At 40.7% G+C, this 27,556-nt stretch overlaps 6 protein-coding genes across 6 annotated transcripts; all 6 read right to left on the reverse strand.

The window, feature by feature from the left end:
• Positions 1 to 2,039: 2,039 nt before the first annotated feature.
• LOC132257847 (uncharacterized) lies at positions 2,040 to 2,973 on the reverse strand. The gene is made up of 2 exons (XM_059754886.1): positions 2,577 to 2,973; positions 2,040 to 2,512 (listed from the first exon to the last, which is right to left on the reverse strand). Exons 1-2 carry the CDS (start codon positions 2,971 to 2,973, stop codon positions 2,040 to 2,042), a joined length of 870 nt encoding a protein of 289 aa, XP_059610869.1.
• A 931-nt stretch (positions 2,974 to 3,904) lies between these two features.
• LOC132257852 (uncharacterized) lies at positions 3,905 to 5,074 on the reverse strand. Its single transcript, XM_059754890.1, has 4 exons — positions 4,865 to 5,074; positions 4,575 to 4,800; positions 4,334 to 4,515; positions 3,905 to 4,277 (listed from the first exon to the last, which is right to left on the reverse strand). The coding sequence occupies exons 1-4, from the start codon at positions 5,072 to 5,074 to the stop codon at positions 4,149 to 4,151; spliced, it is 747 nt and encodes a 248-aa protein (XP_059610873.1). The 3' UTR covers positions 3,905 to 4,148.
• Positions 5,075 to 6,128: 1,054 nt separating this feature from the next.
• Positions 6,129 to 6,946, reverse strand: LOC132258164 (uncharacterized). Its single transcript, XM_059755306.1, has 2 exons — positions 6,517 to 6,946; positions 6,129 to 6,454 (listed from the first exon to the last, which is right to left on the reverse strand). The coding sequence occupies exons 1-2, from the start codon at positions 6,944 to 6,946 to the stop codon at positions 6,129 to 6,131; spliced, it is 756 nt and encodes a 251-aa protein (XP_059611289.1).
• A 959-nt stretch (positions 6,947 to 7,905) lies between these two features.
• On the reverse strand, positions 7,906 to 15,898 carry LOC132257853 (uncharacterized). Its single transcript, XM_059754892.1, has 9 exons — positions 15,421 to 15,898; positions 12,903 to 13,127; positions 12,354 to 12,611; positions 11,626 to 11,767; positions 11,324 to 11,476; positions 10,249 to 10,372; positions 8,897 to 9,004; positions 8,629 to 8,825; positions 7,906 to 8,566 (listed from the first exon to the last, which is right to left on the reverse strand). The coding sequence occupies exons 1-9, from the start codon at positions 15,896 to 15,898 to the stop codon at positions 8,422 to 8,424; spliced, it is 1,830 nt and encodes a 609-aa protein (XP_059610875.1). The 3' UTR covers positions 7,906 to 8,421.
• Positions 15,899 to 21,274: 5,376 nt separating this feature from the next.
• Positions 21,275 to 22,181, reverse strand: LOC132257854 (uncharacterized). The gene is made up of 3 exons (XM_059754893.1): positions 21,929 to 22,181; positions 21,644 to 21,865; positions 21,275 to 21,558 (listed from the first exon to the last, which is right to left on the reverse strand). Exons 1-3 carry the CDS (start codon positions 22,179 to 22,181, stop codon positions 21,275 to 21,277), a joined length of 759 nt encoding a protein of 252 aa, XP_059610876.1.
• Positions 22,182 to 26,455: 4,274 nt separating this feature from the next.
• On the reverse strand, positions 26,456 to 27,472 carry LOC132257855 (uncharacterized). The gene is made up of 4 exons (XM_059754894.1): positions 27,240 to 27,472; positions 26,975 to 27,177; positions 26,690 to 26,914; positions 26,456 to 26,580 (listed from the first exon to the last, which is right to left on the reverse strand). The coding sequence occupies exons 1-4, from the start codon at positions 27,470 to 27,472 to the stop codon at positions 26,456 to 26,458; spliced, it is 786 nt and encodes a 261-aa protein (XP_059610877.1).
• Positions 27,473 to 27,556: the final 84 nt, after the last annotated feature.

The following is a 27,556-nucleotide window of genomic DNA, read 5'->3' on the forward strand; positions in this document are numbered from 1 at the left end:
CAAAAAGTGTGTTGTATTTTGGACACAATCATCTTCGAGATGCTTCGCTCAAAGTGATACGCAACAGTCACTGCAAATGTTCTCGATCTTTTGTCAATTGAGTGTCACAAATACTCCTCGTAATTTTGGTTTGAGAATTTACACACTTATTATTAAATGTTTCGTAATTGTGAATTTTAAAATATTCCAATATGACCAAGAACTTTCATTCTGACTCTCAATTTGGGGATTCCTCGTGCGCGACAGACAAGCATGTACTCTTGAGGGTTTTCTAAGGTGATCTCGAAGTATCTCTCGAGGCTCTTCGACTCTTTAGCGACAGTTTTGTTTTATTTTCGAGACGAACACAAAAAGTAATCACCCTCAAGGGATCTAATCTGTCGCTCACCCGCGGCAACGTAAATATTTGTGGGTGAGCAAAGATGACTTTTTTCCTTTTGTTGTCCGCATATGTTTTTCGGTGGGTTTGTGCTGAAGGGTGTTGAAGGGTGGCCGAGGCTCATAAATTGAAGAAGCAGGCGATTATGAGTGGCAGGACAAGGAGGAATCCTCTCAGAAGCGCTTTATGACCATATTTGTGGACTGCCTGAGCAGACTCGCGCAGACACAATGGTCGGGATATCTCTGTCCTATATGGCGATCGAGTGGTGGATTTGTTGGTTTTGTTCCGCCGGCCAAATCAGTCCTGAGTACGCGTTTTGACATTGTTTTTCTCCATGGGCTCTGCTTACCCATTTTCATTTAAGGTATTGTTTGCTAAAGTGTTTTTGCCCACTTGAGCAGTTTTGTGATTTTGCACGCGTGCGGCTGTGTGGCTAAATATTGAAGAGATCCCTTCAAGTTGTTACACATCATAAGACTAGACCGCATCTTGCCTGATTATTTATTCTTCAGCGTCTGGATACATTCCAATCGACTCTCTTTTGGGCCAAATATCAACAAAGCGCCCGAGCCCCAAGGAGCCGATCTTTTCTGTACTTCTCAAGGCGAATTCGTAGTGGCTATTTATGGTTCTGGTGGACAATCGAGACTCCATGCTTAAGAAGTTATTTCTCTAAATTTCAGCCTCTTATTGAACACTTTTTTTGTCCTCCTCTCAATCTTCGATGCCATCGTATTCGCTGGCAATCCTCAGATTCAGCATGCCATTTGAGATGAATTCGAAATGCTGCTTTGGCAAAAGGGATTCACTGAGTCAATTATATCAAGGTGGAATTTTTTTCTACAAAAGCGCGCAATATACCCTATAATTACATACCGTGAAAATTACCAATGATTGCCTCTATAATCCAATCAATTCCACGGAAAATCCTAGTCAGAAATACCACGTCAGAGATGAGGTATTTTTGTATGTAAATATGTCACAATTATGGGCCCAGATTTTTTTCCGCGATAACCAACCAAGAAAAAGGGTGGATCTGTTGATGAAACGGAAGCCAATCACGCGATGTTCGGTGTCTGCTGAAGAGATGAGACAATGGCAGAAATGTTGACTGTGAAATTATTTAATTGGATTTGGCAATTCGAATATTTTGAATAATATTTCCACCTTTTTGTAGCAATTTTATGCAGTTTTGCTAATGGCTAAAAAGCATTCCTTGGCACGGCGAGAAAAAGTGGTGGGCAAAAAAAAAGACTTTTTGATTGCTAGACAGATCATAGAAATGTTCGCCTCTGTTGGATGAATGCCGCAAAATGACGCCTGAAATTATTGGTTGAAATTGTGCGCAATTTGGTAGTTCTCAGAAGCCAAGAACTACCATCTGACTAAAATTATTTCCAAATTATGGAAATTTAATATAATTTCAATCACAATAATAGTTTGATTGAAGTCAAATTGATATGCTGTCAAAGAAGTATTCAGTTAAAGACGCAGACAAGCGGAATATCATCAAACATTTTGTATGTTAATCTTTGGACGCATGATTAAAGTTTATTCGTGATTCGTGTTGCGATTTATTATAATAAATTATTTTGCATGAAATAAATTAGACAACTCCTTGTGTTGCATTGTCTGCCCTCGAAATCCTTTGAACACTTCAGTATGCATGGGATGCGATGCTGGATCCCGAGGATCCAGAGCTGGAAGATGAGGAGGCGATCGACGATGAGGATGACGATGAAGGGTAGTATGCGCTGTAGGCCATCTGGTGGGAGTCAGACGATGGCTCCCATATCCTAGAGTAGGGACCTCCGTTGGTGGGCTCCCAGCTGCTGGGCCCATAGGAGGAGGCTGGCGCTGGGGTCGGAGCGGGGGCTCCGTAGACTGGCGCGGGCTCTGGAGGTGGCATGGGCATCATGGTCATCGGCATGGGGAGAAGACCCTTCTTCTTCAGCAGCTGGTGCAGCAGAAAGCCAAGAACGAGAGTGATGGCCAGCTTGGACATCACCCAGGCCTTCACAGCCTTCAGATGAATCAGACCCAGAACAATGGGAAGGACAATCTTCTGCTTGAGCTTCATGAGGAGGAGAATTGGGATAAGCAATTTCTCCTTAAGATCTCCATTGCGGGCTGAAAAATCGAGATAAAAATTGTGTTAAAGAATTTTTCGTGTCTTCTGCTTTGGATGCTTTACCTCTCTCTTGGGGAACGAGGAAGTTGAATCCTTCGTCCGGACGGTAGGTGAGGACGGCCTGTCCGAAGAATGTCTGAGGCAGAGCCATCCGGAATTCGCTGGTGGCGAGAACTCGACTGACGCGATCGAAGATCGCTCGATCAACGTTGTCGTCCTCGAAAGCTCGTGAAGTCCTCTCTGTCACCCCGAGAGTGGTGTCCAGGTAGCAAAGCACCCGTCCTTTGAGGCACTTGAATGTATCACCGGAAAAACAGTCACTCGTGATGGAGTCGATGAGCTCCTCTCCAGAATGGATCTTCATCTGGCGACTCTCGATTTCATTGTCCGCAATGGAGGCGCCCATCGTGGCCACCAACAGCCCACTCACGAGCACAACACTCAACACTCTTTGGATCATCCTCGAAAGAATCTTTGGCACCTGTGATGGTCTCTGATTGTCTCCTTGGCTCCGGTCACACCAATGGGCAAGACGAATCTGAAGCAATTGAGCCCATTGGGTACACTTTTATACAACCGCTCCCATAAACTATGTGCAGTGGATAACAATATGATGAGGAGCCGCGAGATTTCAATTGTAGAAACTCCATTAAAATTCAATGCAAATCAATTGGTGAGGCGTTTTCCACCAAATTCAGTGTCACACAAACGGAAAGTGACCGCTTCCAGTGTGGAGGAATTCAGCCCACTCGGAAGTTGGCCTTCCAAACGGAATATCCGTTAAGCGCCTCTTTTGGATAAGGCGTCCAGCACTGTGATGGTATTTCTGGCACGTTCCACATTCTAAATGCTCCAAATCCCTAATTTTCCACCCACTCAAAATGGGGACACACGTATCGCAGGTTTCACTTTCATCCCGGATTCAGAGAAGTGCGATCAAGTGTTGAGATTCAGTAAGGATTTCCTGTGGGGAAAGTGGAATTTTCCCATTCCAGTGTGAAAAGGAAGATTCTTTTGTGAACAATTATCACATAATTAGAAGCTTCAATTACTTGAATAGAATTTAACAACTTAATTTTGATCCAAACGTCCGCAATTGATCTCATTTAACAAATGATTCTTTTTATATCGTCAAAACATTTGTGCAGTTCTAATGAGGGAAATCTTTAATCTAACTTTCTAAATTCATTAGATTCTAGAAATTGAAGCATAAAATTAGTAAATCAACAGCTTTGGCAATAATTGCAGATTAAATGTTGATATGATTAATTTATAATTTATCTTTATTAACTTTGTCTTTACTTATAAAGCAGATTTTCAAGTCTTTCCGTATTTTTTATTACGTACGATTTATATTTATCATAAAATGGTTTTTTTTACTCTCTTGCTCAATATTTTGAGGTGGAATTTCAACATTATTATTAACTTTTCTCATGCAAAGGACAAAGAACTTTTTTCAAAGATTTATTTATTTTTATTTTATCTTTAGTCAATTGTTGAGCACAATTCAATTGGAAGTGAAAAGACAAGATATTTATTAAAATTTTCTTCTTTATTTTTTTTCTATGCAATTCATACATTTCTCCTCATAATAAATAAGTTAAGCATTCTTCTTTGGCTCTTCTATTCTTAGCCCTACAGATAAGCGCTGTAGGCGAGATTCTGAGACTCTTCAGCAGCATTCGCAGCCTCGTAAGATCGTCTGTGGTCCCACGGTCCATGAGCAGCGATCTGATGTGGATGGATGAACCCATCAGTGGTGATCTGTTGAGATTTCTGTTATTAGACTTTTCCACAGTATTTAATCTTTGCGATTTTACCTTCTTGCAGAGTTGGAAAATAGCCAAAGCTGTCGAGATCACGAAGGAGAAGAAGGACAGTTGGAGTGCATTCCAAGCCTTAATGCCCAGGATTCCAAGAGCCATTGGGATGAGAGTGATGGCCTTCAGGAGGATGAACACAACAATGGGAACGATGATCTTCCTGATTTTCGATTTACGAGCTGTAAAGAGTATTACGCTTCATAGCTTTGCCTTAATGAATGTCAGTGGCAAGACTTACATTCTCCAACGCTCTTCTGACTATCCTGCAGCTTGACTTTCAGGGAGAAGTCGTTGGAGTCGAGATCACGGCCTGAGAGGGTTACTTTGGCGTCAGATCCTGGGATCTTCACTGTAACATCGTGTTGGCGCACAAATTGCTCCATTTTGTCCATGAGAGAGTCGCTGGATCGACCAGTGAAGTCATTTCCAACACCATTTCGCTGCACCTCAACTTCGCTCGTGATCTGCAAAAGACATTTCATTAGTTATTACAACTGAACCGTGGAAAGTGATTAATTGAGGCTTTACTTCGAAGCGATCCTTCTTGAAGAGCGAATCCAGGAAGTTGATGACTTTGAACTTTAGGCAGGAGAACGCATCACTGTCATCATTGCAGGCTGACCTCATCGTCTCCACGGAGTTGTCCAGTCGCCGGGGTCCGTCCTGGATGGCAGGGACTGCCGAGGTGAATCCCACCACTGCCACGGACAGAAGACACACCAGAAAGACTCTCGCCATGATCTTTGGTTCCGCGAATTATCACTGCGAAGTGCTAAGGGCAGGAGCAATTGAGTTGCCTGTGCGACGAACTTTCGGAGAATGATGATCGCTCATCTGCAATCACTTGCTTTTTATACACTCGCCCATGCCAATGTCTACCACCGAGTGGAATATCAATTGCTCTGATAAAAGCTCTGCTCCCATATTGAAATCTATTCCATCCACTGGTCTCACTTCCGATTGACCGTGTTAAATGGTTCAGCGGCGACGCTCTTCATGTATTTTCCGCACGTTCTGGAAGTGACGCCCAAAAATGCAGAGAGACACTTTTCTGATCTCCCACATCCCAGTTTTCACTTTAATCAGGTGAGTGCAAGTGATTTTGCCATCAACATTGAAATTCACTGCATTCCATCAAATTTATCTATTGACAAATAGTCACCTAAATTCCTCAAGTGAAAAAATTCAAATTATGATTTGGACTCATTATTGTGAATGAAATTTGGATTGAATCCGCAATCTGTTAATTGTATTTTCACATTTTCGATCTTTCAATAAATAATTGAACTGATTGTTTAAAAAAAATCAGTGAGTTATGAATTAATTATCAATTATTTAAATACTATCTTAATAGTTGCAAATTTTGTTGAAAAATTTGAATTAATCATGTTTATCATTTTACTATTTCTTGGTATCAATTTAGTTTAGTCACACGATGAAAAACTTCACTTATTGTAATGTGTGATTTGAAAAGATTTTGAAGCTTATTTATAGACAGAATTTTTCTGGTTATGAAAAATTCAATTTGTGCTTTTGGTATAAGATGTGATTTTATTAATACATCATTAAATTAATGTAAGAGGTTTAAATATGCATAATTGGATGCAATTAAAAAAATCAATAAATCGCAGATTGCTTCTCTATTTCAAGAAAAATGCCTTGAATTTTTGTAATAATCTCGGTTTATTATTAAAATTGTCATTGCGAGAGTGTAGTTTAATTAATATTTTAAAATAATTGAAAAGGATGATTTTTTTCAATAAATACAGTATTTATTTCATTTTGACTTTTTCTACAAATAACTGGAATAAGCCATTTCCTGGGCGTCCATTTGGCGACTCCAGCCCTGTGGAGGATCCCAATGGACATGCTGCGGCTCTACGTGGTGCTCAACGTGATGGTGATGAGGATAGTGGACGACTTCGTAGTTGACCACTTTTGGTTTGGCTAGCCTGAAGATCACGATGGCTCCGGCCACGACGAGGGACAGAAGACCGAGAGTCATGGCCTTCCACGTCTTGAGGGCGATGAGAGCGAGCGCGAGGGGCACCAAGCCGAATGTTTTGATCTTGAGGCCCAACAGGAAGGGAATCATGACTTTCTTCACAAAGCCTCGACCTGAAATTAAGAGAAAATGTTAGGAAGCACTGGAAGAAAAATTTAGCGATCTTCTGGAGGACCTTCAGCGACTTTCCCTTCGGCGAGCGGCACTTGAACTCCATCGGCGAGTCCGCCTTTGAGGAGTGACTTTGGTATGAGTTTCCGCACAGATTTGTCTTGCAGAAACTTGGGCGGTTCGATGCGAAGAGCGTGTGTGGAGAGGAACTCATCGATCTTGTCGAAAGCTCTGAGCTCTCGCGGAAGAACTTTTCCCTCATCTTCTGGCTCAGCCTCTGCGGTGCGCACCAGCGAGAGCTCATCCGTGAGTCGAATCACATCTGTCTGAGAGGCCTCTCTTAGCCAAGACAGCGCCTTCGGCTTCACACACTCCGTCGACCACTCACTGAGACAGCTTCTGTAGATGTCTCGCGCAACATCCGCCGCAGACTCTTCGCTGCAACTCACCGCGACGCCGTACACGATCAGCGAGATCACGATGGACTTCAGCATGTTCACGAAAGATCCTCTCCACTTGGGTGCACTGTCTGCCCGTGGCTGTGGCTTCTTGATCGATGGAGCGTCGCCAGCGAATTATTTATTAAATTCCATTGATGTATGGTTTTATACGCGCCCAGGGGGCACCTCGAGGTGGAAGTTGGGCGTTTGTCACAGGCTTGAGAGAGAGGAAAGTGGCAGCGTCTGGGGAATGTTCAATTAGAATCCAACGGATTCACTGGCTCGAAGAGGAAAATCGGGCTAAACGTGTCCAGAATTGCAAAGCCGCACAAAGTGTTTCACACATTGTGATTATATTTGTTTGTTTAAATTTCCCTTATCACTGTCTTCTTACATATAAGTACTTCTAGGCGGCGCATGAAAACACTCACTTGTCCTGAATATTACCCGGAATAACAAAATATGATTTATTCAAGAAATCATATCGAAAATGTTACACTAAGCTTCAAAAATTTGATGAGTTTTCCTAATAAAGTTATTGTTTGAAATTTCGAAAGCATAGAACCAACGTCAATAAAAAATTGTAAAAAATATTGCTTCTTATTGCTTCAGACAAAAATGATTTAATTACACTCAGAACTGCACTCTTTCTGAGCATATTTGACTTCTGGGTTAAATTAAAAATGTTCATTCTGTATCATTATATGTTCATCAATCAAACTCCAACAGCGCGAGCATAGACACAGAAGTCATAAAGATTGTGCTGGGCTGATATTTTTATGGCAATCCAAATGTGGTCCGCATACCTCGGATTTATCCAAAAACACATGTTCAGTTCATCTCACGAATTTGCCCCAAATTATCTCGAAACCAATTCCAGCGTCAATTAAACAACACTTTCAGATAAAATCATTTTATTTTTATTCTCACAAGTCATGCATTTTGCTATCTAAAGGTTTGACAAGTGTGTATTTTCAATTACACCTAATAAATAAATACCCATCACTCAGTTTTCAATAAATAGAGATAAATTTTAAAATTATTCACCTTATAGATTCCATGAAAACTATCCTACGATTCGTCCATTGCGTAAAATGACTCGTAATCCTCATAACCCTCATTATAAATTAATGTAGGTAGTAATGAATCAATCACCTTCTAGCTTGATTAATGACCTCACAGACATTTGCTGTGACAACTTATTTAATGCACTAGAATCCCTCTATCAAACAATTTTACAAAATTGATGAAAACTCCCATCCATCCATGTTTAATAAATAATCGTATCCCATGCAACTTATGCGACAAATAAATATCTTTGGGGGTATGTTAAAGAATGACACCCTTAGATTCTCCCAACTTGTGTCTAAGCTAATTTATCCTTATTATTTACAAAATAGAAAATAAATAGAACAATCATTTGTATGAAAGCTAAATCCTTATCTAAGGCCTAATGTATCTATATACAATACGAATTTCTAAGCAATTTCTTGTTCCTCATTCGCCGAATTATGGTCTGTCCAGAAGTCCTATCGCTCTGTATTGATGGCGCATTGCGGATAGTGTCGAAGACAGTCTCCTTGATCCTGACCATCTCTGGCCGCTTGGACGTATTTGTAAAATCTTATGACAGCAGCATTGGTTGAGGTGGGCTTCTGGAGTTCAGTTGTGTCCCTGAAACGGATAAATTGAAAGATAAGTGTTTGAATTAAGAGGATTTTGTGTTTGATATTCACCTGCTCAGCTCTGCTGAAATGAAGTTGCTGTGCGGACTGAATCTCGTGGGGTTCTTGTACATGCTGCAAATGAGTCTCTCCTTGCAGCTTTCATCCGTGATGCCCATTTGGAGGAAGATCTTGTCAATGCGCTGCAAAATAGGTCCATAGAAGGGGTCCACGAGCAGTGTTCCATTGCGAACTAGGTTTTGCTGATGCTGAAAAAGGCACTTTTATAGCTAACTGTGTCACATTTAAAGATTGCACATTAATCATGTGCCTAAATTACCTGCGGATCTTGGACGAATGGCTGATGGCGGAGGATTTTCTGCTGATCAGCTATGAGTTTTTGTTCCGCCTGAATTCGAAGGGCTTCTTGTCGCTGCGCCTCGCGAATCTTCTCAATTTGATGTGAGTCGTTGGTGATAAAAAGGCAATGAAGGGAAAAAGAGATTCAAATAAATTGTGTTGCTGTTATTTGCTGAAAGATTAATTGCCTACAGTATTTGTTCCAGTGAATAGAAGTTAGTTGAGCATAATGTGGTTAATAACTAATCAAAGGTAAAAAGGTGGAAACCACAAATCAATTTGCCTACAATTCTTCTTGTGCATCTTTTTTGATTCTGTTGCACTTCTTGACATCTTTCTCCACACGTTTACCGAGAGTCTAGGTCATAATTCGCATGATGAAAAAGAGTGCAAAATCTCGCCAAAAGGGCATTCGTGTGCGGTTGGAAACACATAACCTTGGCTGTGAACTTGGCTCGAGGCACGCTTAGATGCAAGAACAATTGATTTGCAAGTACAAAATAGCAATTGTGTTGCCAACAGTGCAATCCATCAGTTTAGGCACTTTTTCCACACGAATGCAAAATCGCCGGGTGAATTTGATGGAGGGAGAAAAAAATCTCTCTCTCTCTCTCATCTGAATCATGAGCATCGAATAGAATTAAAAGAGTCAATTGAGAGAGAAAAGTGGGTCAAGACATACATTGAGAGTGGAAGTTGCGAAGATGATCGCGAGGTGAAGAAACTTACGCCCAATCTCTAATTATTCTTGAGCGAGACAAACAGAGATTTGTTGTAAGAAATTATTAAAATAGCCACATTTTTGCCACAACACTATTTAATGCCTGTTTTCACTGATGTCGTCAAAGAAGTGTGGCCATATTTTTTTCCGCCAAAGTCTACAATAAACATTCCACACAAGAGGAGAGCATCTTCATCACTGTGGCCGAACACTCGAGAGGCCAGAAAAAGTGCTAATGAGATGAAATTTCCGGATGTTTGTACAATAAAATTTCACGGGGTGGAGAATAGAAGGAGACCCACTGACAGACTAATCATGCAAATGACGGCCGACTTGGTGCATGGACATGTGGAAATGTGGATCTCACGTGAATTCACACTCAAATGGTCATCATTTAAGCAAGAATCACTTCGCAATCATATCTATTGCACTCCATCATGGTGATTGCGTGTAATTTTCTCAATTGATAACTTTACTTTCTATCGCGTGCTCCGCCCTTTCGGCCTAACAGAAGCCCATAGTCATTGTTTGCCGAAGATGTACAATAAAAATGGGGAAAAAGTAGTGCAGAGATGAGCTATACAAGCAGACAGAAGAAGATTGAATTTTACCAATTGCACATCGGCGGCGCTGGGATTGTACTGAGCCGCAATCATCGATGCAGCATGGCCTCGTTTTGGGACGTAAACCGGCGCCGGATGCACTGGACTCAGTGGACTCCTTGGTGTGAAATTCCTGAGAAAGTGGAAGAGAAAAATCACAGAGAATTAGTCATATCTCACGAATGAACGTTCAGCATAATAAGATGGAAAAATGATAATGCTGCCGACGAGTGATTGACTCTATAATGCATTCTATACAGTGCCATGCCAGTTATTTACTTTCGCTAAAGTGTAAAAGAAACTTGAAATCCACGGTAATATTTCTTCTTAATCAAACATTACTCAGATGTTTGCAGGTTAATCACATAAACAAGTTTTTTTTTTCTTCTTCATAGAAGCAATCTTAATGAATTTAAGTTTGGAAATTTCCATTTATTTATGTATTGTGGATTCAGTTTAAATCTTTCAAACCGACGTTACTCAAGAAATCACTCTATGGAAATTTCAATATTATGCCAAATGAAGACTACATAGCATTAATATTAAAATTAGTTTGTTTCGTTTGCTTTTTCTGGGTTAATAAACACACTTCGTAGGTTCGTTATTTACTGGCACGATACTGTAAAAAGGCATAAATTGCATCAAATTGTCTGTATTTCTGAGGAGTTCAATTTCTATTCTCGCGAACAAAATTATGCCATTAGGCAAATAGTTAAATTTCCCCATTGGAATATGTAGCTTTGGAATTAGCATAAGAATTCGCACATTTGAATATCTATGGAAAGAAAGTGTTAATGCGACTCTTGATCTCTAAAAGGGTGTGACTCAGACTGTTTTGACGTATAAAATACGCGCTCTGTGGCGGAATTTCACCAGAAAACCAAAATCCATATGCTGAAGAATGAGGATATCAATTAGATTTCTGTGTCAGTTTGCCACAAAATTAATCAGTGGTCAATGGAGATTTAAAATGTGTGGCAATGAAGCTATTGGAATTAATTTATGTCTGATTTATTCAGAGAATCATCTCTCTTTCGGCAATTACTCTCAGAAACACGCTTTGATGTGTGGTGACTCGACATACCTGGATGGATCTTGCAGAAGGGGATTTGTGTGGTGACTTTGACTACTGTGCGATGGCGTTACTGTGGATCCAAGACCCCAAGAATTTATCTCATTTGCATCATCTAACTTGGGTTTGAACGTGCCAACGTGTGAATTTCTATCACTAATGTACCTATTTTGGAGGTGGACAATCAATTACTATGACTTCATCTAGGGTTCTATGCTGGAAGAGAATTTTGTTTGACCTTCTAGAAGAGAAAGGGCTTTGAAATATGTTCTTTTGGGATTTTTTATACGTCTGAAACCGTCTAAACAACTCACTCTGCTCCCAAAGCTGGCCCAGTGAACTCCCAGTCAGATTGGTAGTGCTGATGATGTCCTCCTGCACCGTTGATGTAATCCGCTGGATGGCCACTTGGCGGTTTGGTGTAGATAAGTTCGGGTCCGGAGGAGTGATGATAAACTGGACCATGATGGTCGTGATGGTGTTCGTGCTCGTAAGCCCATGGCGGAACCACCTTTTTGTTGGAGCGCAGAAAGGGGCAAAGAAAAAGTGTTAAGTGAATGGATGAAACTCTGGAGTAAGAATTTCACGCGGTGAGAGAAAGGAGAACCAGTCTTATGAGTTAAATTGCTAAATTTTGACTTCTTGACAGGCAAAAAGCCAACCATATTCGTCAAATTATGCATGAAAGACTGTATTATAAAATTGTCTATTTTCGTTTTTCCTCTCACAAATTTCTTCGTGATCTTCTTCCCAATAGTAAATTGCCATGTGTGAATTGGTAGATTGAAGAACCTTTGATTTATTATCTTTTAGCATCATTGGTAAGAAATCATAATTAAATTTAGCTTTTGTGTCCAACAAAACCACCTTTTCTTTCACTTTTACAACACTAACTGGGCCTTCTCATTAATCTTCCTTTTTGTCACTTCTTGAACTGTCCTTTTTGCCATGTTTACCATTCTTGGCCCAATTATTGGGGGAGACACGTTTTCCTCATTTTTTTTTCTTTTCAAATTGAGATCTAACTGGCTGGGAAAAACACTCACCGTGTGGAGATGATTGATGTGGTGCTGATGATGGTGGAATTTGGTCTGGTGATAGTTGTGGTGATACCAAGAGCAGAGCTTGAAGATTTGCGCGAGGGCGGGGAAGAGGAAGAGCAGGAACTTGAGGATCAGCTTCTTGGCCGTCGTGACGCCCACGATCAGTGGCAGGAGCCAGAAGATCTTGATCTTGATCAGCTTGATGATGAGCACCACAGCCAGGAAGGCGAGCAGTAGTTTGTTTTTCAGGTGTTTTTCTGCAAGATGAAAAGGTGAAAAGACTCATTTCAAGCTGTGGCCAAACAAGGGTCATTGTTGGTGTCTTTCGCAAAGCAGTAAAAAGCACTATAGTTCAATTTCTCCGCGTGTCTGTGAATCGGTGAACTTGGCGTTAATACACAAAGTCATAATTCTCTCCACGGTGTAAAACCTGACAAGTCCAAGTGATCATCTGTGGTAATTTACAGTGAAATGTTGGTATTGTTGAATAACACTAAGAGTGGTCGGTAGTGAGAACGGTTTTCATCACGTAATTGACCAACACTCACTTATGTGCTTGAAGAATATCCGGCCGGTGTCTTTCGGCTCGAGGTCCGTTCGGGGAACCAACTCTACTTTGACGAGGGCACCATTTCCCTCAAAAGATCGTGGGGAAATTTTCAGTGTGGCTCCATCGAAGAACATTTCGGGCATCTTCAGCTGCAGATCGTGAGTCATCACGAATTTCACTCCTTTGCCGTACAGAGCATTTGTTACTTCCTCGATTGGCGACTCTGCAAAATGGGCCAAATGTCAGATAAACATCTAATAAAATATTTTACATCATGTGATGGGTGTGTTAATGACCATAGGTAGGACGCTGATCATAGGCTGGATTTATGAGCTGCGATTGTGTGGCGAATGCTTAAGAAATTTGCAATATTGATTTTCCTTTAAAACGAGAAGATATTAAATGAAATCTATAAACAAAACTCATTCCGTAGAAGAATTAACCTTAAGATATCAACAAGACTCGACAAAATAATTTTCTCACAAGTATTAGTAAATAAAAAGCTATAAATCTTCCTGTCTCACAAAGAAAGCCTAGTGAGATTTTTATTTATTTCAAAAACTTCTGGGCTAATGTGAGTTTTATCGATTGAAATATTTCTTTAATTTATCTTACTGAAGATGAATTATTATGTGCTATTTTTATCTATTCATCAGACAGTGTAATTTAGCGATTTTCCCATATCCGTTTCATTCATGATAACTTCTATGCGTAGAATTGCTGGGAAGCGATTCTAATTAGCAATAAACCTTATTTTTAAGTCTGTTTTACTATCGAAGATCAGTGAGTATGTTTTCAGAGAAATATCGGTTTTCTCACTGTGATTTTGAGAGCATTAAATCTGCATGAGAAATTTGAGGATTGTGGGTTTATTGCATCACCGTGAGCGTAAAGGTCAATAAAAAGCCTATTAGAAGTCCACAGAGACACGGTTTTTTTCATCTTTCGTTCGAGAAATTTTATGGGAATTTATGGTTATTGCAAGTAAGAGTATTTTTTATCGTACTTCCAGTGATGTTTTACGGTAAAACAACGCCATATTTATGTGCTTAGCAGTATTTATGGGAAGCGACTCCTCAATTTTGGGCGTATTCAATTGCCTTGCTCAGTTCCTAATGAGTGAGTACGTTTGATAAATAGTGTGCAAATAGTGACTTTGAGAAATCTGTCGGCTTAATTAATTCCAAAGCATGATGATGATTGCGAGTCATGTCTTCGGTGAAAGATCAAATCTTGACCGTCACTTGTTGAGATGTTAGTTTTTTTCCAGGTCTGTAAATTGATTTTGAAATGGAGAGGCAAATTGATAGAAACCTAAGCACGAATTATGACTAAATGCAGGGAGAGAGGCTGGTTATATATAGCAAATCAATTAATTGCCGCACTTTTTTCATATGCCACTCTTGGTCGGAGAAATGGATTCAATTTGGCCTTTTTTGCGGTTCTCCCGAATTTATAATTTCTCTCTCTGTGAGAACATTCTCTTGACTTATTTACCACAATTGTTATTTGTTTTGCATTCCTCTATGTACGAAAAAACACAAGCTTCTCCATATCACTTCAGCTTGAGGTGAAACAGTTACAGTTTTGATGCTTTCCAACGCGCAATCTCCGAATAATTCGTGACCCATTTCCTCAGTCGACAAATCTGAGAGGGAATCTCATGGTTGGAGGTGTGAGCAGCATGGCCAATTTGGTATAAGTGCCGAAAGAAGATTACGAATTCAGCAGTAAAGTAAATATTTTCATAATATTCGTGCTTAGAATTCAATTTACATGACGAACTGACTTTTTTCTGAATATGAAATTCCATCGCGAACTGCCGCGAATAGTGGAAAAAGTGTTTGGCTCTCTTTTCACGCGTTATTTGGACCGGTCAGAACAACTCCCACTTCATTCGCACGGACATGGTGGAGTGATTCTCTTCTTGGTGAGACTTAACAGTGGATTACAGTCTAGGCAAGGAAATGATAACACAGGCGCTATCATGGAATTGGTACTCTTTTTCAGACATTCGCAAATCGTAGAAAGTGCATCAGCATCTTGCATTTTTGAAACGTTAAATTTTCTCATGAAAAATTACGGATTATTAACAACAGGAATTTTCTGATGTTAAGAGAGTGATTGAATATTTTCACTTGTAATGGCTCATTCGTTCATATATGCATTCAAGTGTTTAATTCCACAGTTTTCATTCAATTGTACGATATTTAATTGTATGTATTCTCAGTCAGAAGCTGTATCATTTTCGCGCAGATCTGCGAACAGATGATTTATCGATGGGTCGCGGAAGTATATGATTCTTTCTTTGACGCTCTTGTCACTCTACTGATGCGCTTGAACAATTAGAAATTCTCTGTGAGGTGCTCAGTTTAATGAGTATTAAAAGCCCAACGTTTAGTGGCAAAGAGAGGTGAATAATGGTGTTTGTGAGTGAGAAAAAGTAGAGATTATGAGATTGTGTGGAGATTTGCACGAATCACTCATGTGATTACTCTCGATCGTCTTCGACTCACCTGCCAATCGGGGCTCCTCCTCATCATCGGTGTCAGATATTTCATTTTCACTTCCCTCCTGGTCATTAGCCTCTTTGCTGATGCGCTCGTAGTCGACCCCATTCCGCAGGAAGGCGAAATTCTGGGTGACATTCACATCGGCCAGAGCTAGGGCGCCATCGAGGTAGTTAAACACGTTCTTCTGGAAGCAGCTGAAGGTGGGCTTCCGCAGGCAGTCACGAAGGAGGCCGTCCCACAGCTCATTCCCCACGGACGGTAGCACTTTCCTGGCCTCATTCACCGGCGCCTCCGTGCTCGCCTGATCCTCGTCGATCTTCAGCAGCTTGGTGGTCGGCACCTTCTCGTACCGCGGATACGCCTCTGTGGTGAGCTTGAGCGGTGACGTCACCAGAGGTGTTCCACGAGTCGAGTGATTCTCCTCGGCGCAGACGATGGCCACGGCCAGCAGCAGGCAGCCGGCTAGTGTCCCACTGACCATATTTCTCTATGCTTGTGAGCGCGCTGAATGACCACGTTGAGCGCTCTTCGAGGTGTCTCACACACTATGCAATCGCGCAGCGACTCACACCTCATTCACGGATTGAACCCAATTCTGCGACACTCAATGAAATGGCCAGGCCTTGCCACTGCTCCATAACATGCCACTGCGCCTCTGCCGCCACCTCAGCCCCTGAGAAGATCAACAATGTCAATTCGCGCTCTTTTCTTTATTCGCCTCCAGAAGCCATTCGCACGCTTTTTTCGAATTTGAGCAGAACAGACTTTTCCTCTTTCGCATTTATCGAGAAATGCAAATCGCATGAGTCAATTTTTGACTTTCCGGATATTTCTTAACACTCTCGCGAGGAAGAAAACGCTCTTGACAATGATTTCGAATGTGGAGGTGAGAAATATGCGTGAGATAATTGAAAGTTTTTCACTTGTATTTACCTGTGAAAAAGTAGGTATTAGAATGGTGTGAAAATTTTCTCTGCGTGCATTTTCATACTCTTGTGAGAATTTTCGAGAGGTGCTTTCTCACTTTTAAGATATCATAAATATGTATTAAGAAACTGTTTGTCATTTCTTGCAGCTGTTTTTATTTACTCTACACTTCCCAAATTTCTTATATCTATATAAATTGTATTTCAGAATTGAAAAGGTTCTTGAAGATAAAATATTTCTTACGGTTCTGAGAGAACTAGAACAATTTTAAGCTTATTCTTTCACGCTGGAATGAAGTAATGAAAAGAGTGGGCAGACAAAATTAGGTCGCAAGAATTTTAATCACCTGGATTTAATAGGATGCAATCCGACACTGAACGTAATGCAAAGAGTCAAAATTTTTTAGTCCCATTTAAATAAGCTGGGAAATTCGCACTTAATGCCAAATTTGTTCTAGAGAAACTGGAGTGCTAAGAAAATCGAAACTTTCACGGTAAGTGTTAATGCGTGTCAGCATAAAGTTCTGTTTCAGCAAATTCCTTGTTATTTTCTGCAAAGTGACTAATTTTCACCGGTTCTGGCGCTTTCTATAGTTGGTCTGAAGACATCAGAGATGGTTGAATAACAAGTTATATCGATTATGCAGAGTTACTACATCCAATCGTATTGAGACTTAAAGCTTGTATTTGGGAACAAAACTTAAAGAAATTCACATTCCAGCACTAATCAAAATGTTTTAGCATAAATTTTCATAAGTTTTAGGTAAAAACGGAAACGAACGCATCCATATTCAGTGATCAATATGGCGTGTTTTTAAATTATGAAACAGAAACATAATATTTGTGCCGCGGCGATTTCTCAGTAGGAACTTGAAAAATTTAACAGATGCTGCCGCTGAGCATAAACTGAGAGAGAAGTGATCTCAATTATCCGCACACGATATTTGGATATTTGTAACGGTCGAAGTCACGTGGAAGGTGAAATTACGTCGCGTTGAATGTTAAATTAGAGAATGAATTTGAAGTGACTTAATTCATGGTATTTGAGTTAGAGCTCCAGACTATTCCCATGCTTCAATGGTCTTTTTTCACCTCCCAAGAAAGGCGAGTGGAAGATTCTTTGAGTGCTTTCGTGGCGTGAGTAGAAAAGGTAAAGAGTTTTCCAATCATGTGAAGGAATCTTCCACATTAGATTATGGTCAAATGGAGAAGTGGATGGCGAGAAAAGAGAATAAGATGAAGACACCGCGTGGTAACATATTATGTAAAGCAGATCAGTATAAAAGGGGGTCAAGGTTTCACATATTCCTTGTTCGTCGATGTCGTTCGAAAGAGACTCGGAGAGAAATTAAACCATTTCCTCTGCGCGCTTAGAAGTTTCCCTCGGTGTCTTTTGCTTAGATAAAACTATCAACATTATGTTGTAATCTCCGGCATGTTGATAGGGAGTAATTTACCAATGGAAAATGGCCGTGATGGAAATGCTGTGGTTTGTTCTACTCGTGAAATCGACATGAGATCTCCAAATGAGATCGCACTCCTGGCTTCTGCGAGATTGCTCTTATTTTCGCCGTGATTTTTGGGCCATCGAATGAGAGTTACTCAGAAGCGTCACGCAGTAATTAAAAGATTGATGGATTGAGAGATTGCTCCAGATTTTATTGTGTGTTTTTCTCTCTTTTCCCTCCACACGCTCTGAACAAAACTGCACGCGTAAACAAATCTCAAGTGACTGCGGCATCGGGATTATCTCTATAAAGAGTGCAATTTTCAGCACTCAAATGAAAGTCTTTTTTTTCTTCGCATTACCCACGACAAAAAGAAGAACAGCGAAAGGTAATAGAATTACCCGTTTGATTGCCATTGAAGATTATAGAACATAATTATGCGAATTATATACAAATGAGGCGAAAAGGGAAGAGAAATCACGCATTGAAATAAAAGAAAAATTGATGGAGGAAATTTCGCCCATAGGAAAAGTGATATCTTCAGGGAAATTTGGGCCATAGACACTCTCATTGGAAAAAATCTACGAGACGTGTGAGGTGCAATAAAGTAATGAAGTGATGGAAGTACTCATGAGAGAAACAATAAGAGCTAAAGAGGCAAGTGTAGGGAAGATTTTTTAATTATATTGCTGTGGGAATCCAATTGAGCCATCTTGATCACAAGTATCTCTTCCTCTTGAAGTGAAAACAATGATTTAAAGTGATTTTACTCTTCTTCATCTCAGCCAGAGATTAAAAATGAAATGCCAACAATAAGATGATATTGCAGAAAAATTAGAACAAATTGTTGAAAATCAAAGTAAAAGCTTGGCAACTTTCTCATAGACCACGTTTTGGTTATTCTTCTCTTTCATTCGACTTCCGTCAACAATCTTATGGAAATTGAACCAAAACTACTTGACACGGAATACCATTTTTTACCATCATCGCAAGATCTTTCGTGATCGTTTTTTGCCTCTCCTCCATATTCTCTGACTATGCCTGGAACAATCAAGCAATTTGTTCGGCGGCCACTTTTTCTTAAATAACGCGAAGACGAGAGATTACCGTCGTTTTTCTCTTCTCTCTCTCACTCATGTCTTCCAACATGTCTATTTTGGTGTCAATGTCGCCAAATATAAGAGATCATCTGACCGAATTGTCCCATTGTATAATAGAAAGCGCTCTTTGATGCATTGCCCCGCAATGGACCCGAATCGCGAAAGAGGAAAAGAATTTACTTTTAAAGTCATCGTCTCATACTTTCAGAACAGGTTTCTGCGACTCTTGCAGGTCTCCGTGACTGTGATCTTCCCTCGAATCTCTGAATTACATCAACCACTCGGTTAAAGCCACTCACGATCGAGACGATCACTGTTGCACCATTGCACAATATTGTCCAGAGAGGAATGCTTCACGTGAAACTGCGGCTCTCGAAAATTGGCTCGGAAATTGTGCAAGATCACAATTTAACACTTTGTCTCGGCAGAAGGGAAAATTGCACTCAATCTCGCGCGAGTGAGAACCTCTTTCACCAAGATAAATGTAGCACGTGCCTCAGTGTCTATCTATGGGAAATTCACCAGAGACAGTCTAGCACTTGAACGCATGGTCTTACTCCGCGAGCATCCACAATACAACTGAAGTCATATGTTGGGCTCCACTGTAGTTTTATCATCTCAATATTGAGTGGCGGCTTTCGGGAGACCGGCGAAGCTCGCGCGGCTCGCGAAAGCCTCTTTCTTGCATTGTGCTTGAAAAGCGTGTGTTAAAATTTTTTTCTCAAAAGGATACCATAATCATAAAGAACAATAAAAAGGTTCAAAAATTAGTGTAATATGTTTTCAAAAATTATTGTACAATGAAATAATTTCCATAGTTTTATTTTGGCGATAAAAAGCTGTTCTTTTTTATATTTAAATATACTTTTTGAGAAATACATGTTTGTTTTATCTTATACGTAAGTGTCTAAAGATAGATGTTACGGTTAAATCTTAACCTAAACTTAAAATTTATTTGAAAAACAAAGATTGCAATAACTCCAAAATATGGAAAGGATTTTCCAATAAAATATTCTTAATCTAATATATTCTATCAGCAGTTCAGACAAATTCACTCGTCACAGACAACAAGGTGCTCAATATGCCGCGAAGAGCGTCAGTGAGGTGGTATTTCGGTCTCCGGCAATTCATGCCCCAGAAGTTCAATTATTTTATTTGGCGAAAGCGTTTACGAGTGTTCGAGACAGAAGATATTCGCAACAGAACTCGTTTCAATAATGTTTTTATTATCTAATTCTGTCTCATCACTCATGAGACAGCGACAACATTGACAATTCTATTCTTCGGCAAATAACAATGTTTAGCGTGGCAATTAATAAAGTTTTGCGCTCTTCTTGCGAAGGGGAAATTTTTCGGGTGAGAACTTTCTGTGTCAATTCAGAGGATGATCCACGATCCAAGACCATTTACCAGTGACACATTTCCTGTCTGTGCTTGTGTCTTTTTCTGCACAAGTGTTGAATGGATTGTCTGTAAATATTTAAATGTGTTTATATGTAAAAATTGAGTTGGAGTCTGGAAATTTCTCTGAAAAATTATTGAAGCTGCGTGTGAAGGCGTAATTTATACAAATACCGGAAGAACTTCAAAAGTCTCTTGCAATGGTCTCAGCGAGGAGACAGCTTTGAAGAGCAATGAAGTGGTATTGAGAGATAAATTTGAATTTTAACTAACATGCAAAATTGTAGGTTGATGTCGAACGATATGGAGTCTTTGAGAGATAGTTTCAAAAGACATTTTCACACATGAAAATGTAGGAGAAAGATCACTCCGATGAACTCCAAAAGAAGTGATTTGAATATCAATATCGTGGCGTGGAAGTTGCGCGCATTCTATGACTAAAGTGGTGCTGATTCGGTGAGAATAACTAGAGCTAAAATTTTGTTAAGAGAATCACTCTTCCACAGGTGGTTCTTTTCAGAAACACCTGTTCTTGATGCATAAAAGAGTGTATTCTCGCTTGTGGTGTGCATAATTACTTTATTATTCTATAATAATATCTTTTGTAAAAAAATATAAATAACAATAGTGTAGGATTATTATTTTGTATTTTTACGGGTCACAACTTTTATCATGTTATTCTAATTTACAATATTCTCTCTTTCATGCGCAAAAAATGCACTATTTAACATTCATAATTATTCCCTAAGTTTAACACATTTTATTTTTGAATCTCTCTTTCGCATTCACTGTTGTTCGGCGAGTGAGCGAGCGAATACGTACAGCAAATAAATAAATAAATAAGAGGTAAAATTTGCTAAATAAATAAATTAAGATTTATGTTCATTGAGGGGATCAGATAGGATGCGATGATGCGTGTGGGATGAGAAGGATCAAGAGAGGAGAGGAAGATTGCAGGAAGTTTGGCTGAAGCGATGAAACTTTAGGGTTTCTTGAGGTGATCAGGAAGCACGAAGTTGAGTGAGCGTCCATATCCGCCATATCCAGTGTTCCCACTGTGGCCGTGACCGTGATCCTCGTGTGATTGTGAGTGTGAGTGAGAGTAGTAGGGCTTGGCCACAATCTCATACGTTGTCTGCTTGCCTCCGCCAGATGCCAGTGCCTTGAGACCCACAATCGCGGACAACATCAGAGCCATCATGCCAGTCATGAGAGCTTTGCCCGCAAGTGCTGCCAAAGCTCCCAGCGCGAGAGCCATCATCGTACCTTTCAACCACAGAGAGAGAATTGTTGAACATTCACCACACTTTCGCGGGGAGAAAGAAGTCTTAGCCGAGGCACACGATCTTACCTTTCATCATCATAGCCGCGGCAATGAGACCCTCGAGGCCACCCTTCTTGCCGCCAATCTTGCCCTTGCGCCCCGTGAAGGCATCCTTGGCCTCTTCGACGCTAGACTTGCTGTCCCACAGGCGAAACCGGAGAGTGTGCGATTGAAGATATTCACTTAACTTGGAGAACAGGAAACCGTCCATTCGCTTGCTGGGATCGTTGGGAAAACTCCTTGAGAGTTCTTGAAAGAGAGGGGAAAATGGTCAGAAGGATTCCGAAACGCACAGCATATTGCGATCGTCACCAGCAATGATCTCAGCATTTCTTGTCCCATTTGCATCAGCGTCCTTGACGATGGAGACACTGGGTGACAGGATGAGTTCAGGACTGGAGGCGAGGCGCTCAATAAATGCCGCCATATCCATTTTGAGACACATTGGGTTGTAGTGCGAGTCACAATCGAGGGAGAAGCTCCTCTTGAACTCCGTCACATCCACTGCCAAGCAGCACGTGAGGGTAGCACTGATCACAAGAAGATTGCACAATTTCCCCAACATTGTTCCACAACCGCTGACGACAATAGTCCGAATGCACAGATCACTTCAAACTGCCTCCAGATAGCCCGCGATCTCAGCCTTTTATACTACGTTCTAATGTCCAATATTGGGTAAAATGGTTCATTTCACAAATAAAATCTCAACGAATTTTTCACGCTTGATTAGAAATGTTCCGGCCTCGACATTGTTGTCTATTGACGCGCGTTTCAGGTATAAACAGCAGTACAAGACTTGGTGCTTCATTTAGTTCTTTTGCACATCACTGTTATATATTTAAAACCATTATTTGCTTCTATATCTATACCATGGGAAAGGAGTGCACAAGATCAGAGAATGGGTTTACCCAATAGAGCGTCGAGAACTTTTTCCGCGCATTACACCTGTTTTTCTTATTCGCCATCGCGCAAATGTGGGTCCACATGCTCACGGAAAGCGCCAAGAGAGCAAAATTGATTAAATTAGAGGGCAATAGAACGAAAGACTTCAACAAAAACAAACAACGAACCCGAAAATTTACCTCCTCAGTGAGGACAAAATACTCTTTTTCATGCTGTGGAGAAAAGTAAAACTGCAATTTCATTGAATTGATCGGAAAAGAGAAACCCTCAATTGTGTCTCTGTGGGCAGTTTTTTTTCGTCACTTTATTGATACTCTGGACGTACGCGAGACAACGAAGTAGAGCATAAAACCACCATTGCTCCAAATTCGTCTGGCAGATTAAATTTGGAATATCCGAGATTCAATTCGCAACGAAAGTAAAAATTCCACTTCCTGCTGGCCTCCTAAACATTCTCTTTGTGCGTGGAATTCTTTTTGCCTTACCTTGATCATGATCTTGATTTTGAAGATTAATGTATTTGAGCGATAATTCATCGTCATTTAGCTGATGATTATATTATTGTGTGTTAATTATACCAATCAATTAATTACATGATGTGAATGAAGAATAAAATGGGTTCGAAATAAATTTATCCTTAACGATTAGATTACAATTAAAGGATCTTTTATTTTATACAAATCCTTTGATTTCAGCACTCGTTTGGATTGTGGGAATTCAAAACGAGTGAAAAGAATACAAAATAAGTACTAAAGAGCTTTCTGTACTATAATTTCTCTGAACTTTCTCCGATGAAGAGTGTAACGATTTTATTTCAAAATTCAAACCATTTCATGTGCCTAAAAGTAGATAGTTTCGAAACAATGTAAACTTTCAAGTTATATCGTTCCATTGAATATCAACATGATGAAAATAATTGAGCGAGATAATTTATGACAAAATGTAATAAGATTATTTATATAATCTACACTCTAAGGGTACTTCGCAGAGCATAAACCGCATCCTTTTGTGTGGTAAAATAATAAATATTTAATCACAGATTGAAGAACAAATTTATTTAGAAGTTTGCAACAGTTTATGTGAATCTAAACAGTAATTGTTGTGTAATTAAGGGGAAAATGCCTATTTGAATAGTGGCAAATTATCTCTATTGACATAATAATTAAATCGCCGAGAGTGCAAGACAGTAAATTGATCGCGTCTTCAATCATATTTACCTGACACATTTCTCTCAATCGGATACGACAGAGAGAAATGTGTTTTGTATTGATTCTGTGGGCAATAGAAGGAAGCACTCTCGTGCATTCCACGACTTATGTACTTTGTGTGTACTATGTATAGTGTCAATTCTAATAATAGTATTTCGCTTGGGTATTTTAGCTATCCGTGGCATTGTTTATGAAATAAAACAAGAAAATTTGTTTGAAAGTCACGGATGTACCGTCGCTTTCTTTCTGCTTGCACTTTCTCTTGGTCATGATTTTCTCATTTTCAGTTGTAATTTTTTTATCTCACTTCTTTAATTATCATTTTTCACTCCCCTTCTTGGAGATCACCCAAAGATCACCTAGAGATCACCTTGAGGTCGTGCACTTGATGATTGACGATGTGCGGAGGTGGTTTATCATTCTGTGAAGAAAGACACTTGGCATGAGAGTTAATTTAGGAGCTGGGATTTACTTATTTATTTGATATCGCAAGAAGTGTGTTTGAATGTTTTGATCTTAGTTTTGATTGTGAGAAACAGTTTAGGAGCTGAAATATTTACGAAGCACACAATGATGGTATTTTAAGAGAGAAATATCTTTCCAATTACCTCATGTATGCAAATTTACCCAGATTCTAGGCACAAGCTCATCGGCGGAGATTCTTAATTTCCGTAACAGTTATTATCAAGTAATTTATGGGTATTAATATGCCCATTAAGTGTGCATGAAAATGCTCATGTGAGTTGGAATGGATGAGGAATTCTACATAAGGTGCATTGTATTTAAAATTCTCGACCAGCGGGGTCAATAAGGTGCAGCTTTTTCAGGGAAATGTGTCGATCAATCAATAAATTTTGCCACAAAACCGGTGTTTTGTATGTTTCCTTCGCGGAATCTTTGCGAAGACAAAAATTGGCGAAAAATTAATAACATCGCTGGGTGGAATGCAGTTGGCTGGTGTGGTCAATTACATTAAGAATTCCCACGTCCCGTTGGTCGCATATTTATCACTCTTGACCATTATTGACGACACGGCGATCGTGGTGATCGCAAAGGGAATCTTTTCGTCTCTGGGCATACTTTTGGGTGAGATTGGACGCTGCGGTGCGCCTCAATGTGATCCACGTAAGAAGGTCAGTGGATAAGAGACGATCACATGCGGCGTCTCTTTTCCGCCCGTGCCGACCAGCATGAGATCCGTGGTGGGGATCAGACCCAAAAGCATCCATGAGCTCCAACTCACACGATCTCGCCGCTCATCCGCGTCTCTCAGTGGGTTCGTGACTTCTTTCCCCCACCTAAGGAAAGGTGTGCAGCATCAGCGATTTCTCTTTTCAACGACTGACCCGATGCGGAAGTGGCAGAAGAAGTAAGTAAGCCGTGACCTAGAATAAAACCTGTTGGGACGATGAACTTTCTTGGGCAGAGCCAATGGCAAGAAGTGAAAGAGTGAGGAGGACAAAAAGTTCGAGGTAAATAAAATACAGAATAAATTGAAACGCGCATATCCATATGGAATGAGAGGAGAGAGATTATGGGGAAAATCTCTTAGAAAATCAGTACATTTGTGGCCTCTACTTATATATTTGGTATAGAAATTGAAACTCGAAAAATTCCTCGAGTTTCACCTCCACGGATTCCACCCAATAACGAGTTTCCATCACTGAGGATGAATTTCTTTTCTCAAGAATTCACTGAATCTTCTGTGAAAGTTCTTCGTAATCTTCTCACGCCATTGCATTTCCTTATGCCTTTTGCCATGAGTGTCACGAAGTTTTCCATTTTCGCCACTGATCGTGAAAATTGGTTGATCTCCTCCGGATTGCCCGCATTTAGGCATTAATCGCATCAATTGGAGATCGAAAAGAGATCATCATGATCACGGTCTTTCGCCATGCAATCACCCAGGTGAAAAAAAGTCAAATAAATGTGGCTAAAGTGAAGGTAAAAATCATCTCCGGCTTCCATTCACCATTTCTCCGGGCATGGCTAACAAGTTGGTATAAAATGAAATACCTCTTGAGCTGAAAAATCATTGCATTTCCTACTGCAATCTGGATCACACCACAATGTATGCTCCTCAGACTAATCGTGGTCACCATGAGGAACACTTCTGCCGACAAGTCGATTTGCATCTGAAAGCCAAGACCAATTAATTCACTGCAAATTCGCTTAAATGGACTAATAGGCCATTGTATTGCGATCTGTTCCCCTTTTTCACGACATATCGCATGAGACACATTAGACAAATTTGCCCTGTTCTGCCCATGCCGACAAGGTCTAATGATCGTCATATGCTCGTATGTTGAGGCACGACATTTTGAGTAGGATTTATTCACACAAGTCGGCGATCTGACATGATATAAATTGAAGATGAATTATTTTGTACTCGCGAGATGGGAAATAGCCCAACGAGCCCAATTGAATAGATCCAGGACGCGATTATTTTGGTCATTATCGCCTACGAGTGTTTGTGAACGCGTAAGAATGCACATCACACAACTTCAATGGGATTTTCTTTTATTATTATTCATCGTAAGTCTTTTGCACACAATCTTCTTATATAATTTAGCTTAAATCATTTCTCTATCTCATCATCTTGTCTACAAAATAAATTATTTGGGTGTATGTACGAAGTCTTGTGTGGAAAGGAGTGAATCCTTGTGATTATGACACGAAATGGCATTGTCCTGAGATTCATTTCTAATGTCAACTCTGAATTATGACTTTACTGGATGTGTTCAGGTATCTGGCCATGGTAGGCGAGTTCTTGAGCATCGTAGCTCCTGGCGTAGGGATAAGCTCCGCCAGATGCTCCTGAGGACCAGCCCTGGGAAGCTCCGGATGTCCATGCTGGATTGTTGGAGTTGGCGGACCATCCCTGCTGATTGTTAGATCCTCCTGAGACCTGGAGAAGCAAACACTTTTCAGCATAAGAATCGTTAATTCGCCAAGAATGAACTTACCTTTCCGAGGAGGTTGAATCCACTGCCACTGAAGCCACCACTGCTGCCAAGCAGCTTCTGAACAGCGAGAACGGCAGCCAGGACGAAGGCAACCTTGGCAACGACGAGAGCCTTGGTGGCCAGGAGCACCAGACCACCCAGGAAGAGCGGAAGCAGAGCGACAACCTTGGCGCCCAGGGCTAGCACAAGAGGTCCGGCGAGTTTCTTCAGCTTTCCACGGCCTAGAACGGGGTAAATTATCGTCATTGCCCCCGAAGAGTGAAATTGTCCCAATCACCCACCTTCCTCGATGGAGCGCGCCAAGTTCTTCGTGGTCTCTGCTGGCAATTTGATCTCAAGATCGTGACTCGTGAGGAAGTTGGACGCTGCCTCAAGAGTGAGATCGAAGAGTCGCCCTGTCTTCTCCTGCGCACCACTTGGCAGGCTGGCGGTAATTTCGTTTTCCGACAGTGATTTGCCACTGCGGAACATCGCCGAGGGATCTCTGTCAATGGACGCTGGGAATGAGTGTCATTGTATGGAGGAAGGGAATTGTGGGCCACTCACCGATTGAAAGTGACTCCGGGCAGGAGCTCAATCTTCTGGGCACGTGCCGCACGACTGAGTGCCATGATGCCCTTCACAGAGAGGCACGTCGTGACATCCCCACTGTCGGCACAGTTGGCCACAATCCTGGCCACGTTGCCGAAGGAGTTGCCATCCTCGAGGTGATTATCCATAACACTTGGCGCAGCCACGGCGACAGCCAGGATGGCACTGAACAGCAGGAAGACCTTCATTGTGATTCACTATTATTTTTTTCAAATCTCGCTCACTACAACTGATCAGACAATTCCACACGAGGACTTGGTTGCACTTGAACG

Source organism: Phlebotomus argentipes, unplaced genomic scaffold (assembly GCF_947086385.1).
Source record: "Phlebotomus argentipes unplaced genomic scaffold, Phlebotomus argentipes genome assembly scaffold_4, whole genome shotgun sequence".
NCBI lineage: Eukaryota > Metazoa > Arthropoda > Insecta > Diptera > Psychodidae > Phlebotomus > Phlebotomus argentipes.